We start from the raw sequence: 14,928 nt of genomic DNA, 5'->3' as shown, positions 1-14,928 counted from the left end.
AGATGACTCTTTTGTATTCAGTAAACAGCCACCCTTGCTTTAAGGAAGAAATCTGTGTGTGTTATTACTTACAGTTTGTCTACTATGGACACACTGTTCTCAAGGTCAAAAAAGCCTTGTAAAACGGGCAAGTGACACACGTCCATGGAAATATGGCTTAGTTATGTTTCCAGATGAGGCTTGTTGACTGACTGATAATGTTGGGGCTCAGGCTACAGTTGTTCCGCTGATGGGAACAGGATCTGAACCCTTAAAAGGCCATCTTTGAAAGCAACCCAGGCCCTGAATTTTCTCATACATTTCAGTAACTCAGATCACTGTTGCTTCTGCCTGGGGCATCTGGCCCACCCCAGCCTACCTTGATTACTTAATTAGCTTACTTGCCACTCCTTAATCCCATCCAGGCCCCTTTCTCTATTACTTCTAGACCACCCAGACTACTTGCCACTCTTTAATCCCATCCAGATCTTCCCACAGTCTGTATGAAAATATCCATCTCATCCTCATCAAATGCTCACTCTTAAGATCTGGCCTGCTTGTACTGGTGTTACAAATAGCCCAGATTCACTAGAAATCTAGCCCACTCCCACCAGTGTTTTAATAAACTCACTGCTTGTACTGAAAGAAGGCTTGAATGGTTGAATTCTTTCAAGGCAGATCCACACTCTTTACCTTTGCATTTTGGGGTTCCCAAGATCCCTAGACTGCAACCCAGCCAGCCTAGGTTTTCCCCCCTCTTTCCTAGAAATATAGCCTGGCAGAAACTTTCAATCCTTCCCTTCCCTGGAGTGTGGATCCATTTGCTATTTACTGCTTTATCATTTACTTCACTCACTGCTTTTCCCTCAGGGTGTGTGTGTGTGTTGTGTGTGTGTGTGTGTGTGTGTGTGTGTGTGTGTGTGTGTGTGTGTGTGTGTGTCTGTCTCAGGGACTTTGGGGAAAAGAAACACTTTTTGTCCTTCCTCAGCTGCCACTTGAAGAATTGATTGAATGGATAGATGGGAAAAGCATTGGGGATAGAAATACAAAAGCAGAGACAATAGTCAGTATCAGTCACCTACAGGTACCCTTTCTAGGCCTCAGTTTCCTCAACTGTAAAATAATGGGGCTTGACTCATTGGTATCTACGGTTCTTTGCAGCTCTATAGCTATGAAAATATCTTGGAGTGAATCACTTCACAGGAATGTTGGAAAGAAGACATTTTGCAAAGTCTCCATAAAAGTGGGCTTTTATTGACTATGACCCTTAGGCTCTACTTTATCATCCAGCCATATTAGCCTACTTTCTGTTCCTTGAATGTCACACTCCAAGCTCTCCCTGGGAAAAGGTACTTTGGAAGTACCTTTGGAAGCACTTGGAATGCTCTTCTCTCTCACCTCTGGCTCCTGGCTCCCCTGGCTTCCTTTAAGATGCAGCTCAAATTATACTCTGAGAGGGGGGCATCTCCATCCCCATTTGCCCCACCTAATGCCTTCTTTCAGATTACTTCCATCTACTCTGTAAATATCTTAAATGTACTTAATTATTTACATGATGCCGCCCCCATTAGAATGTATTGAGGACAGGGACTGTTTTTGCCTTTCTTTAAATGTCACATAATAAGAACTTAAAGAATGCCTGTTGACTGACTGACCACATGCTGTGCTCTGTTTGGTTAAAAAACCAAATCCCAGACAAAACAAAACAAAAAAACCCCAATGAGCAAGTTAGGCTCCACACATCTTCTGACTCCATAGAGACAAGTAATAATGATTTTCTTTGTAACTTTTGGTGAAGTATATCACATAAGGCAGAAGTGCTGGAACTCCATTGGTGTTGGTCAGGGCCCTTTAGTGGAAACAGCTGGAAGAACTAAAGAGAAAGGGAAAAATGGGGTGGGAAGGTGCTGGGAGTCTGCTGGGACAGTCAGTTATGTATTAAGACATAGAACAGGAAGGGAAAATGAACCTTTGACTAAAATTGCGACAATGCTTGGAAAGTGGGGAATTTGACATGGAACAGACCTGGGTTCTAATGATTTTGCCACTAACTATACAACCATGGGCAATTCACTCTATTGGTTCAGGTTTCAGTCAGTCAGTCAATAAACATTTATTAAGTGCCTACAATGTGATGGACACTGTGCTAAACACTGGGGATACAAAAAGAGGCAAGAGTCTTTGAAGTTAAGGAATTCACAGTCTAGTGGGGGAGACAACAAGCAAACAAATATGTGTAAACATATACAGAATTAACTGGAAAGAATAGGAGGAATCCTACTCTCAAGTCAAGGGAAAAGAAAGGAAAAGAAAGCTTCCTATAACAAGTGTGATTTTAAGTGGGATTTGAAGAAAGGCAAGAGGCAAAGATGAGGAGGGAGAGCATTCCAGGGATAGGAGACAGCCAGAGAAATTCCCTGGAGCTGAGATATGGAGTGTCTTGTTCATGTAACAGCAAGGAGGCCAATATCACTGGATCAAAGAGTATATGACAGGGAGTAAGGTGTAAAAAGACTGGAAAAAATGGAGGAGGCTAGGTTATGAAGGGCTTTGAATGCCAATCAAAAGATTTTGTATTTGATCTTAGAGGCAATAGGGAGCCACTGAAGTTTATGGAGTAGGTGGGTGACATGATGGTCCTCAGTTTCCCCATTTACCAAATGAGTAATTTGGATGAGATGAGATGTAAGATTCTTCAGAATGGTCTATCATTCTGAGATTATACTCTACACTCTTACATAAGGTCCAATTTTGAGATTAGCCTTTGGGAATGATGGTAAGACTTAAAGCATCTCTTGTTGAAACATACCATGAACACATATTGTTCACAAATCTACTTAATTTAACAAAGCTCTTGCTTGTAGAATTACATTTTCTTGGTTTTTGTCTTTCCAGGTCATATACATGTACATATTAATGAGGCACTATTTCTAATATAAATCTGCATGAGAAAATTAAAAGTGAGTTGGGTATTTTAATTATGTGTTTAAATACAGAAAATGGCAACTGAATGTCAAGCTTACAACATTCCAGCATTCATTTCTGGTATCATTGATATGGAGTCACAAATAAAGGACTTCAACATTCAATCCCCAGTAAGGGACCCATTCAGACAGGAAATTCACAGACAGCAAGCAGGGAAGTTGTACAGGATATATCATTCCATGATCCGTCATTATTCAATAATACACAGTCTTCCCCAGATCCATGATTATTGGGTTCATTCTCCCTCCAGTTGGTGTAGGTCATTCTCTCTCCTGTTATATATACAAATTGTCCTTCTTGAACTTTGTCTGTGATACCCAGAAAAGCAGGGGTGCCATTGGCCAAGTTCTGGATAGCTTTATTCTCCTCTGCATTCTTTGGGGTTGCGATGGTGGCCTCCACTTGCTCACAAAGAACTTTCACTCTGTCAAAATTGGCTTTTTCTCTATTGGTTAGGAACAGTTTTTTCCCAACCTTTTTGCCCAAGGAGAAGGCCAGAACTGTAGGTAAGATGAATATGGTTGATAAGGACAGCTCAGGAACAAACAAATGCCTTTTCTGAAAATGGCTACCTCCGGAGAGACAGACCAGGGGTTCTTAACTATTTTTGTGTGCTTTGTGGACCCCTTTGGCAATTGGTGAAACCTATGGATCCCTTCTTAGCTTAATATTTTTAAATAATTGAATAAAATACTGAATTTCAGTTAGATGAAAATAAAGATGGAATTTTCTTTCTTGTCCTATTTAAAGACCCTCTGCAATCTATCTGCAGACCCTTTGGTGGTCTATGGGCCCTGAGTTAAGAACCTTGGTTTATCCATGAGATTCTGTTCTTATAGTATGAGGACAAGAGTCTACATTCCAGGGGCAATATGAATTAGATGAAGACCATAACTGAAGTGTCGGAAGGGCTTGGTTTGTGAACCAAAGGGAAACCTTTGGCCAAGACCAATGAGCCTTTACACGTAGAACTGAAACCATGGAAAAACATCAAGGAACATTTGTCCCAGGGTAGGTAGACCAAAGAGAAGTGAACAGATTCATTACAGCCAAAGATTAAAGACTGACTAGCCAGGGAAAGCGATGTAGAGTAGCTGATAGGAAAAACTGTGATTAAAGTCAATGTGTGATTAGAATTCTTAGCTATTTGCTACTCTTCTCCCCTTATTAACAAAAACAATCATGAGAAACAGTGTGATATAGTGAAGAGGGGATTGGTCTTGGAATAAAGACTTGGGTTTAAATTTGACCATGAACTCATGCTAGTCATGTAAGCATAAGCAAATCATGCAACCTCTTAATGCCCTCAATAGATCTCTAAAATTATCCATTAGAGGGAGACTGGAGTGGTCATTGCTCATCTGTGTCAGTGAAAGGAGTTTGTCACCAGTAGTTCCCTGCAATGATGATATCAACGATGTGGAGCAGACCCACCCCATCCTCATCTCTCTATAATCCGACCTGCCTAAAACAGCTCGCAGATAGTGTTTTCCAGTTTGTAAAGCACCTGCCTCAGTGTGGCTGATATAATGGGGAACATGTTAGTAGCAGAGTCAGGGGAGAGCTGGGTTCAAATCTCACTCAGTTCTGTGACCCTGGGCAAATCCCTTAACTTCATTGAACCTCAGTTTCCTGATCTATAAAAATGAGGATAACTTTGCCTGTAGCTCCTACCTCACAGGGTTGTTATGAGCCTTTAATGAAATAATGTAGGGGAATTAACTTTGCAATTTCAGAACTCTATAGAAATATTAATTACTGCTACTACTGCTGTTGCTACTATTACTACTACTACCACCACTACTACTATTACAACTATTGCTACTACTACTACTACTACTACTACTACTACTACTAGTGGTAGTAGTAGCTATTCCATAGGGTTGGCTGAAAGGTTCAAATTAAGTAATGTATTTAAGCATTTTGTGAATTTTAAAGTGTTAAATTTCAGCTACTGTTCATGTAGCTGGTGTGAAGAAAGAATCCCCTGATTTTTGGGACTGGAGTGCCTCTCATGGAGCTGGACCTATGCTCTAGGATTATTATCTCTACTTCAAAGATTAAGAAACTGATGTTTGAAGAATTACCTATAATCACATGGCTAGAAAATGGTAGAACTAAAACCCAGAGCATTGGATTATAAATCTAGACCTGGGAGGGACCTCGGAGGCTATCTCATTCACAGGCTCAGTTTTACAAGTAATGTCAAATGCTATTAAGTGACATGATCAAAGCCACTTAGGTAGGAAGTGTCAGAGGCAGGATCTGAACCCTGGGTCTCTGGCTGTACAGACATTTTGCTTTTTTGTTTACCTAGATCTTCTCATTGTAAGTCTAATGCTCTTTCCATTATTTGTGAAAAACTATTAAAAACACATTTTTAGGGGGTTTTGCAGTTTACAAAGTGCTTTCCTCTCAACAACCCCAGGAGGTATTATTATTTCCATTTTTACTGGTGAACATATCAAAGCTTAGAGAGGTTAGTTTAAGTGGCTTTCCTAAGGCCACCTGACTGTTTGATATTGGATTGAGGCTGAAGCCCCACTTTTCTCACTAAGCCTAATTTGTTCCCACATGAAGCTGCTGCCTCTGGCTTAAAGTCCCCCAAAGAGCACATGAACAAGAAAGGACACCACCATCATGAAGAGCTAGCTTACGATTTTTGTTCTTCTCCACTTGAGCTTGAAGGGTCTGGATTTGTTTATCTGAGGTTGTGGCCAGTCTGAGAAAAGCTAGAAACAAAAGAAATAAGAGAGATGATTATCTCGAGATTTCTCACGAGACATAGAAGTTTATTCTATGTAGCACTAGAGGGCAGCACTGGGCATGGAAACAATCAATGGAAGTTACAGGGAGGCAAATTTGGGATGAATATAAGGAAGCAATTCCTGATAAAACCAAATAATCATAGTCTGCATAGGCGGCCATTCATGGAAATGTTCAAGCAGGGGACCAGGTGATCACTGTTAAGGACATCACTGACAGGACTCCTATAGTTGATTTAATTCAATAAACCTTTATCACATACCTACTACGTTCAAGAAAATATGTTGGATTTTATTAGGAGACCTCTCAGGTTCCTTTTACCTTTAAGAGCTTATGATTTTAGAGGCCAATTTATAACAGGGCTCATAGACCTTGACTAGGAAAGGATGGTGGTATTCTCCATTGTCTCACCCTCCACCCCTTGCCCCATTTTTGTCATTTCATTTGTTTCCATTGCATTAATGAGCTCTGAAGATTTCCCTTTATCTGAACTGCCTGGAGGTTCAAGGTCTGGCTGCTAAGCATTTCAATAGCTACTGAAAAATTCCTCAAATGCTGTCAAATTTCTCCAGCAGATTTGGTTTCCTCCTATTACACAATGGGGATTTTGGTATTTGGAGAACATTTTGATTTATTTTTTTTTTTACCTGTGATTTCATTAGTACAGGGAAGTACCAAAGATGAAATTCCCTTAATCAGTGGAGATTGGCACCTGCTTGACAATGTACAGTCTTAGAGAGTAGCTTGGGGGCACTGAGGGATGAGGAGAGATGAAATTGACTTGCTTGGGGTCACACAGCCAGTATACTGGGGCAGATCACCCTGCTTCTGAGTCTCCCTTTCATGTATTTATAATAATATATAATATATACTTATATAAAGGTTATATTATATTATACAATAATAATTTATTTCAGCTTTATAAGTATAAGTTTTATTTCCCATATTTTAAGTATTGCAAAACTGAAGCTTAGGGAGATGGAGTCCCATAGCTAGTAAGAAACAAAACCAAAATCAGATCTTTTTTCTATGAAGTCCACTGCTTCTTCTAATACGTGTAAAATAGTATGAATGTTTCTATGATAATTTATTCATTACAAAATTATTTCCTTTCAACAACCCCAAGAGGAACATGGTATTATTATCATCATTGTCATTTTACAGATGAGGAAATAGAATGCCAGAGAAGTTGAGTGTTCCCATGTGGTCACCTGGCTAGCAGGTATTAGACATGGGCCCCAAACCCCAGTTATTATAAACCTAAACCCGATAATCTTTACACTAAACCACTATGCCTCTGGCTTAGAGTTATCTGAAGTGCAAACTACAGCGAAGGGATACCATGTTCATGAATGGTTAGCTTACACTCTTTGATATTTTCCAGTTGTGTCTCAAGGTGCTGGATTTTTCTTTCCAAGGTTGATAGCTTATTCAAAGAAACTAGAAGCAAAACAATTAGTAGAGTGTTATCATACCGATCTCTGCTTCTCCCCAGACTTTCTTCTAAACCCTTGCAAGCTTGCTTCCATCATCATCCTTCCCTCTCCAAAGTTACTACTGATTTCTCAGGGCCAACTAATGGCCTCTGCGTTTGACAATGTCAATTGCCATCTGGATACTCTCAAGTTTTTTGCGATACTGCTCTCTCCTGGTTCTCCTCCTGTCTGTTTGATCATTCCTTCCATTCCTTTTGCTGGTTATCCAACTGTATCATTCCTCTCACTGTAGGCGTCCCCCAAAGCTCTGTCATAAGCCCTCCTCTTTTTGCTTTTTACTATGCTAGCTCATTTGATGATCCCATCAGTTATCAAAAGTTCAATGATTATGTCTATACAGATGATTCCTAGACCTAAATATCTAGCTCTAGTTTCTCTTTTGAAGTAATAGTCACATATCTCAAACTAGATGTCCCACAGAGACCTCGAACTCAGCAGGACTCATTATCCCACTCCAGAGCCCTGGCCTCTTCTGTACTTTCCTGTCCCTGTAAAGAGCGTCAACATCCTTCCACTTAGCTAGGCCTTCAACCTCAGTGTCATTACCCTCACTCACCCCAATCACTTCATTGCCAGATCTTGTCATTTTTATCTTTTATCTTTATAACACCTCTCACATAAATCTCCTCCTCTCCTAGAACTACAATTCTAGTTTAGTACCTCATACCTCTCGCCTAGACTATTGAAAAAGCCATGTACCTACTTATTTACAGGTTTTTTCCCTGCTAGCATGGAAACTCCTTGGGAGCAAAGAATGTTACATATAGATTTTGTCTATATCCCCAGAACTTAGCACATACCTGACACATAGCAGAACTTAATAAATGCTTGTTTCACAAACCCACTGAATCACATATTTATTAAGCATTGTCTTAGGCATTAGGAATATAAGACAGAAATGAAACACTCTCTGCCCTTCCTTTATTGACATAAATATAAATATGTGTATATCTAAAGTATATACAAAGTAAATATGTGTGTATATATATATATACATATATCTATCTATCTATCTATCTATCTATCTATATATATATATAATATATATATATAATATATATAATATATATATATTATAATATATATATATATATATATATATCTATGTGGTTGGGAGGAGGCACTAGCAGCTAAGGGGGATAAGGAAAGTCTTAAATAGAAGGGATCACTTGAGTAGAGTTTTGAAGTAAAAGGATTCTAAGTGGTAGAAGTGAAGTGGTGAAAACTTCCAGGCATAGGATATAGCCAATGCAAAAGCATAGAGAAAGGAAAGGGAATGCCATATGTGAGGAGCAGCAAAAAGGTCAGTTTGACTGTGCATGGAAGGGAGGTAAAAATAAGGTTAGGAAGGTGGATTGGGGCTAGGTCTTTGTGAAAGTCTTTGAAAGCCAAATAGAATTTTGCATTTGATTCTAGAGGTAATAGGAAGTTGATGGAATTTCTTGAGGAGGAGAATCCATGGTCAGGCTTTCACTTTAATGGAATTTCTTGAGGAGGAGAATCCATGGTCAGGCTTTCACTTTAGGAAAATGCATTTGGCAGCTGTGTGGAGGACAGACTGGAATGGGGAGAGAATTGAGGCAGGGTGACCAATACAGAGGCTATCTCAATAGTGCAGGTGACAGGTACTTAAAGGCCTGAGCTAGTGTTTAATATACATTGCTATGTCCAAGACACTGTACTAGGATATATTAGATGACCTCTGAGTTCCTTTCACCTCTATGATTTGGAAAGAAATTTATGATGGCCCTGGTGGATTTTTTTTTTTTACTAAGAAAGGTTGAAGATTTTCTCTCCCCTCCTGTTTCTCTTGACATGTTTGGTTTGTTTTCTATTGAATCAATGATGCCTGAATATTTCCCACTGCCTGAATTGTCTTAAAGTTCAGTTCACTGTTTGGCTTCTCAATACCCCAATAGCTACAGAAAAATTACATGAATGGGATCAAACTTCCCCAGTCATCTTCTGTTTGATTATTTTCAGGAACAATTACTCAACTCTATTTCCAGCTGAAGGCTGAGACAGGGTCTCCAGCTAACATATAATGAAAAATGTGTTAGGAAGAGTGTCTACATGCATTGATGTATGTGCATGTGTGTGTGTGTGTATAAGATGTTTCTATAATAACTGCAGAAAACTAATGGGACTATGGTCTCACCTTGGACTCTGGTCTTTTTGTAAACAAACTTTTATGGATAACTTTGTTTGAAAATTTCTTACATTTCCTAAAATATCCCTCCAGCTTATCCTTCCCAAAGAGGCATCCCTTGTAATGGAGAATAATAAAAAAGTAGAAAAAGGGGGAAAAAAAGCTCAGCCAAATTAACCATTGTATTAGAAACAGTCTAATTCTATATACAGTGTTATATAGCTATAATTTGGGTAAGGAAGGGGAGAGGTATGGAGTCATAGAGGAGTCTCTGCTAGTAATGATACAAGTGGAAGGGGACATTTGACTGCACTGGTAACAGGATATTTGGAGAAGGGATCGTCTGCTTACTGGATCTAAGCCCCAAATCCCTAAGTAGCCTCCTTCCAACTAGGGAAAGCACGAAGCAGATAGAGCATTACCTGAGCTGTCTCCTTTATCTCCTTTCAAGCCTCGTAGTCCTGGAACTCCTGCTGACCCTTGTTGCCCTGGAGGCCCCATTTTCCCTGGGGGGCCCTGGATACCTCTGAGCCCTTGGCCTATTATTGGACAACAAACAAACTTATCTTTGTATTCAGTTTTTAAAAAATGTTTGAAAAAATTAGTTTTATTGTTAGTTCTCATTTTATATATGGTCTTTTCTGTATATGCCCATTCCACCTCCCTACCACCTACCAAGATCCCTTTCTTGAAACAAAGAAAAGTTGTGGTGGTGTGCAGATTACTTTGGACAAACAGTGCCTTTTAAAAAATGATTCCATTTTGTGACAGTAATAATCATATGTGTGTGCTTCTAATGACACCAGACTGACTCAGTATTACCTTGACCAAAGGAAACCAGGCTAAGCTGGGGTCCCCACTTTGAGTTAGTTCTTTGTCAACTGAACAGTGGATTTGGGACCATGCATACATCTTTCATTGTTCTCTTGTGTTGTTAATTCTGTAGAATTTTAAAGAATGGCCATTACTTCAAAGAAACACGCAAAAATTGTAGCTCTCAAAGATCACACTTCAATAACTATTAGAAGTATTGCTGAGAATGGCATGGGGAAGTCATGCATGTCAAGGATCTTTCAAGCCCACAAGAAACAGGACCAGTCTCAACAAAGCAAAAAAGGGTAATGAAATCCAAATGAAAAGTAATGCTAAGAAATGACAACGTGTGGCTGCAAAATAGCTTGATTTATCCTCAGAAAACAAGTAAAGGGCTTTGTAAGAACCTGGTGGCTGGAAGGGTTGTTACTGATCATTCTACAGTATGGTGTAGACTTTTTAAAGTTGAAAGAACAGTAATAAGACTAGTTGAAAATCAGTTACTAACTCTTACTAACAATAAAAAAAAATGTTTTTTCATGGGCAAAATTACATAAAGACTAATGTACTAAAGTTCAGAAAATGATACTTTTTACTAATAAACTTATTTTTTCATTTAAGGTCTTTTAATTCCAAACCATTTTCAGGAGTCCAGATAAGCTTGCAATGCCTGGGCATCTTCATCAGATTGTAAAACATTAATCTCCAAAAAAAGTTTGGGGAATTTTTTACATTCAGTAAACCTAGAAATTTTGTCTCAACTGAAGAAAATTATGAACTCTGATGAATCTATTGATATACTGATAAACAGAATTGTTTTGGTATTATGGGACTTCCCCAATAGCAATGCAACATTGCACCGTGCTACAGGTCATGAAAAACTAAGAAATTTACTCAGTAACTGGAGAGAAATGTGCTTCAGTACCCAAGAACTTGTCAGATTTAAGGCCTAGTAAGAGTCTGTAAGCTATAATCAAGGCTAGATTTGGAAAAAATGACTATTTTAAAAGGTATAATTAATATCTAATGTGATAAGTGTGTTTTCATGAATTAAGAATTAAAGATTGTATTGTCAAACTCATTACTAAATTACATATAACAAAGGCTCACAAGAAGTGGAGGAAACATTACATATTAAAATATTTTGGAGGACACAAAAGTCTTAAGACTTATTATATGCCAGGAAATGTAGTTATTATAGATTGTCCTGATTAACTGGTATACCACTATAAGCAAAACCACCATACAGATGGGTATGCAGTACTCTCAACTTACAGCCCTCTGTTTCTCTACAAAATGGAGTGAAACAAGCAAAAAATATTTCACTATGAATTCTAAGTGGACACCTTATGGGGGGCATAAAATGAACTGGTGACCTCATGAAAGAGTTCCTAGACTTTCTTCCCAGCATTTGGAGTTTACTTTAAATCTAATTAAGTAAGCAGTATTCCACAGGTTTCCCCAAAGAGGAGTGGATTGAGAGATTCTCAAGAGATAGACTTGGAAAGTAGCCCCAATGTACTGTCTTTTTTGGTAAGGCACCAACATAATCCTTCCTTTGACTACTTGGAAACTGGGGTTGCCAGATTACCGCAGTGGGATCAATAGAAAAGCCTTGATCATTTCACTCCCTTATTTAGAGGAGAGGTTTTTGGACAGAGATTGTATCTAGAAAAACAATTCAACATCATTGATAAATGTGACCTCATGTGTTGAGTCTGAACTCCTGGAAGAGGCAGTCATCATGTGGGAACACCTGGTAGAAATGAAGGCTCAGAGAGAAGGACCCTAGTTGGCCTGTACCTGGTTCTCCTTTTTCTCCCTTGAGCCCATCTCTTCCATCTTTTCCAGGAGCCCCATTTGCCCCAGGGGTACCACAAGAGACCAGGGAGCAGCAAGGCAGCTCAGTCCTCTCACTTAAAACTGGCTCTGAGTAGTCGGTCTTTACCATGATGATGAGGAGGAGTGGGAACCAGGAAAAGACAGCCATCCATCAAACCTTGAAAGGGGAGAAAGTTGAGGTCAGTTGTTTTAGAAATATAAGTGGCAGAGGTCTTCAGCCAGCCTCACTATTTGCCTCGTCACTATTGTCTCCCCCCTGGTGGCAGCACCACCTACCTCTTTTCACTCCAAACCAGCCTGCACACACCCCTGCCAGTTTCACTGCTTTGGATCCTGTCAGTCTCTTGGTCAGTGTTTTATTGACTCCCCAGTGTTTACAAGATTAATTAACCCAAACGGATTTGGAAACCATTATACAAGTTAATCCCCACCCTACTTATCCTGGCTTATTTCCCATTCTGTCCTAATGAGAACTCTCCATTAAAGACTGACACATCTCTTGCTTTTCCAACCCACATACTGTATATTCATTACCCTCACTGCCCAGGCTAGTCTGGCTGCTTTCTTCTGCATGTCTTCTATTTCCTAGGATCCTCTATAGTGCATAGCACAGGACTGGATATACAAAATAAATAATAAAATAAATGAAAAAATAAAAGCTTGATATGCAAAATCCTTATTTCCCTTCCCTTCTCTCCCTCTCTCCCTTTCTTCCTTCCTTTCCTCCTTCCTTTCCTCCCACCCTTCCTTTTTCTTACTTTATTCATTCCTACCTATGGTCTTGCAAAAAGTTTTGTAAATCTTGTTTGTTCTTGCCAGGGAGTCCATGAGGTGCAGTGTGGGGAAACTGCTAACCCTTCATCCAGAGACCAAATAATTTCATGTCCCTTTTTCTTTTCCCTGCACCAGATCTGGCCTGTTTCTAAAGAGTGCCATATTTCCAAAGGAATGAAGGGACCTAAAAGGAGATGAGGGACATCAAAATAGAAAGACCCTTGATAATAACTCTGTAGTAACAAAACTTTGCCTGAGAATCTGATGGAAAGTCCCTTTCTGGAACCAAGTTAAACACACAGATCTTTGACCCAAGTTCCCCAGACTTTCTTTCTGATCAGAAACTTACCTGGCATATAACAGGAAAGAGGTAACAGGACAGAGTGTCCTCTAGTTTAACCCCGAGAATACGAGAAGAGGCTGGATTCCACAGAATATGAAGAATCAATTCTGTTTACAGGGTAGAGCTCTGTCCTTGTCCTGCTTCCACAGATTAATAAACAACTGAAGCAAATATCCAGCTCTTATTTTCACAGCTCCCAGTGGATACTGGCAGATTGGGAGAGAATCACAGAGACAGAATTTCAGAGCTACAAGGGCCCTGACTGTCCACAACCTTACCTAAAAATGAGTTCCCTCAACAACATACTTGAAAAGTGGTTAGCCAGCTTTTGCTGGAAGACTTTCAATAAGTAGAAGCCCTTTATCTCCCAAGACGGTCTATTCCATTTTTTGGTAGCTCAAATTGTTAGTAAGCTTTACTCTCTGGTATCACTCTAAGTTTCCACATGATAGTTTTTCATGTATAGCAAATAAATAACTGTCCAATTCCTGATTCCTACTTCCACCTTTAGGGAGACCTCAGATGTGATGAATCTGGATAACCCTGGTTGATCTAGTGAAGCAAAACTAAAACCTTAAGTGCTAGAGTGGGGGACAAAATGAGCCAAAGAGTAAGAGAAATGGAATTCTGACTTCTCTCATTAAAGGTCAGGCTATCTAAGGCTGATGCTGTTTGGACCATGTGCATATGTCCAGTGGTGAGAGGTGGCCCTTAGTGCAAAGAAGAGGGAGTGCCATGCCTTAGCTCTATTGCTCCAACCGTTAAATTATGAATTTAACAAACCATAAGGGAACATGAACATTTCTACATATAAAGAACAAAATAGAGGGTAGTATAGGAAACTGTGAACTGTCACATAGAAAGTTTTCAAAGTATATATTAAATGTAACACAGTAACAAGAAAATCGCCCTGCTTGTCCATAATCCCTATTACCGCCCTCTGAATTCTTCTGTCTACTGTGTTTGTTTTTAATGTTTTGTTGATGGGCTTTTCTTTCTTTTCATGCATTTTTGTATCACTGCCCTATCTACTACCAAAGCCATTTCTTGTAAGCAGTAAGTACAGTCAAACAAAATAAACCAAGAGCACTTTTTCTGAGAAATTTGCTCCAAAGATTATACCTAGTAAACTGTTTCCTTAAGAAGTCTAACTTGCACAATCAAAACTTTATTTTTTTGTGCAAGTTCTCAATTTTAAGCAATAGCAATTGTCCATTTATCTTTTATGATCACTTATAATCCTTGTTAATTAAGAAATCTTCCTTATTCATAGTTTGGAAAGGTATATCTTTCCTTCCTCTTTTCTCCTCTTGTTTACAAAGAACCTGTCATATTCTAAGTCATGTAACCATTTGGAGCTTATTGCAATATACAGTGTGAGCTGTAGCTTTTATGACTGGATCCTTTTTGGATTTTGACTTCTGAAGTTCTGGGTGTTTTGACCACCATCTAGATTTGTGAATAAAGACCAGTTTTTATTTCTCCCTTCCTTTTCAGTTTAAGGCCCTTTTGATTAGAGTTAAAAGAAGTAACATGGCATAGTGGACAGAGAACTGCCCTTCCTCAAAGCTAAGCAGACCCAGATTCAAATCTTGCCTCTGATACATATTGGCTATGTGACCCTGGGCAATTCTCCAAGAGTCTAAATTGCAGATGTGGTGTTGACCTGCATTTGTAGATGGAGTTTCCTCACATGGGCATTCTCTATACCATTGAAATCACAAGTGGAATGTCTCTCTCTATCCTTTGATTAGACTTTCAATACCCTAGGCAAATGCAGT

General features: G+C 39.2%; 1 protein-coding gene across 5 annotated transcripts; it reads right to left on the bottom strand.

The window, feature by feature from the left end:
• Positions 1–2,933: 2,933 nt before the first annotated feature.
• Positions 2,934–13,290, bottom strand: MBL2 (mannose binding lectin 2). 5 transcript variants are annotated; one of them, XM_020977366.2, is made up of 6 exons: positions 13,154–13,290; positions 11,992–12,187; positions 9,798–9,914; positions 7,096–7,170; positions 5,622–5,696; positions 2,934–3,464 (listed from the first exon to the last, which is right to left on the bottom strand). In XM_020977366.2, exons 2-6 carry the CDS (start codon positions 12,176–12,178, stop codon positions 3,088–3,090), a joined length of 831 nt encoding a protein of 276 aa, XP_020833025.1. In that variant the 5' UTR covers positions 12,179–12,187; positions 13,154–13,290; the 3' UTR covers positions 2,934–3,087. The 5 variants fall into 5 exon arrangements, with proteins under 5 accessions (XP_020833025.1, XP_020833028.1, XP_020833027.1 ...); XM_020977369.2 differs by having other exon boundaries at positions 12,137–12,187; positions 13,154–13,289; XM_020977368.2 differs by lacking the exon at positions 13,154–13,290 and adding an exon at positions 12,804–13,032 and having other exon boundaries at positions 12,137–12,187.
• Positions 13,291–14,928: the final 1,638 nt, after the last annotated feature.

Source organism: Phascolarctos cinereus, unplaced genomic scaffold (assembly GCF_003287225.1).
Source record: "Phascolarctos cinereus isolate Bilbo 61053 unplaced genomic scaffold, phaCin_HiC Scaffold_3;HRSCAF=262, whole genome shotgun sequence".
Taxonomy (NCBI): domain Eukaryota; kingdom Metazoa; phylum Chordata; class Mammalia; order Diprotodontia; family Phascolarctidae; genus Phascolarctos; species Phascolarctos cinereus.
This window is presented reverse-complemented; position numbering and strand designations above follow the sequence as displayed.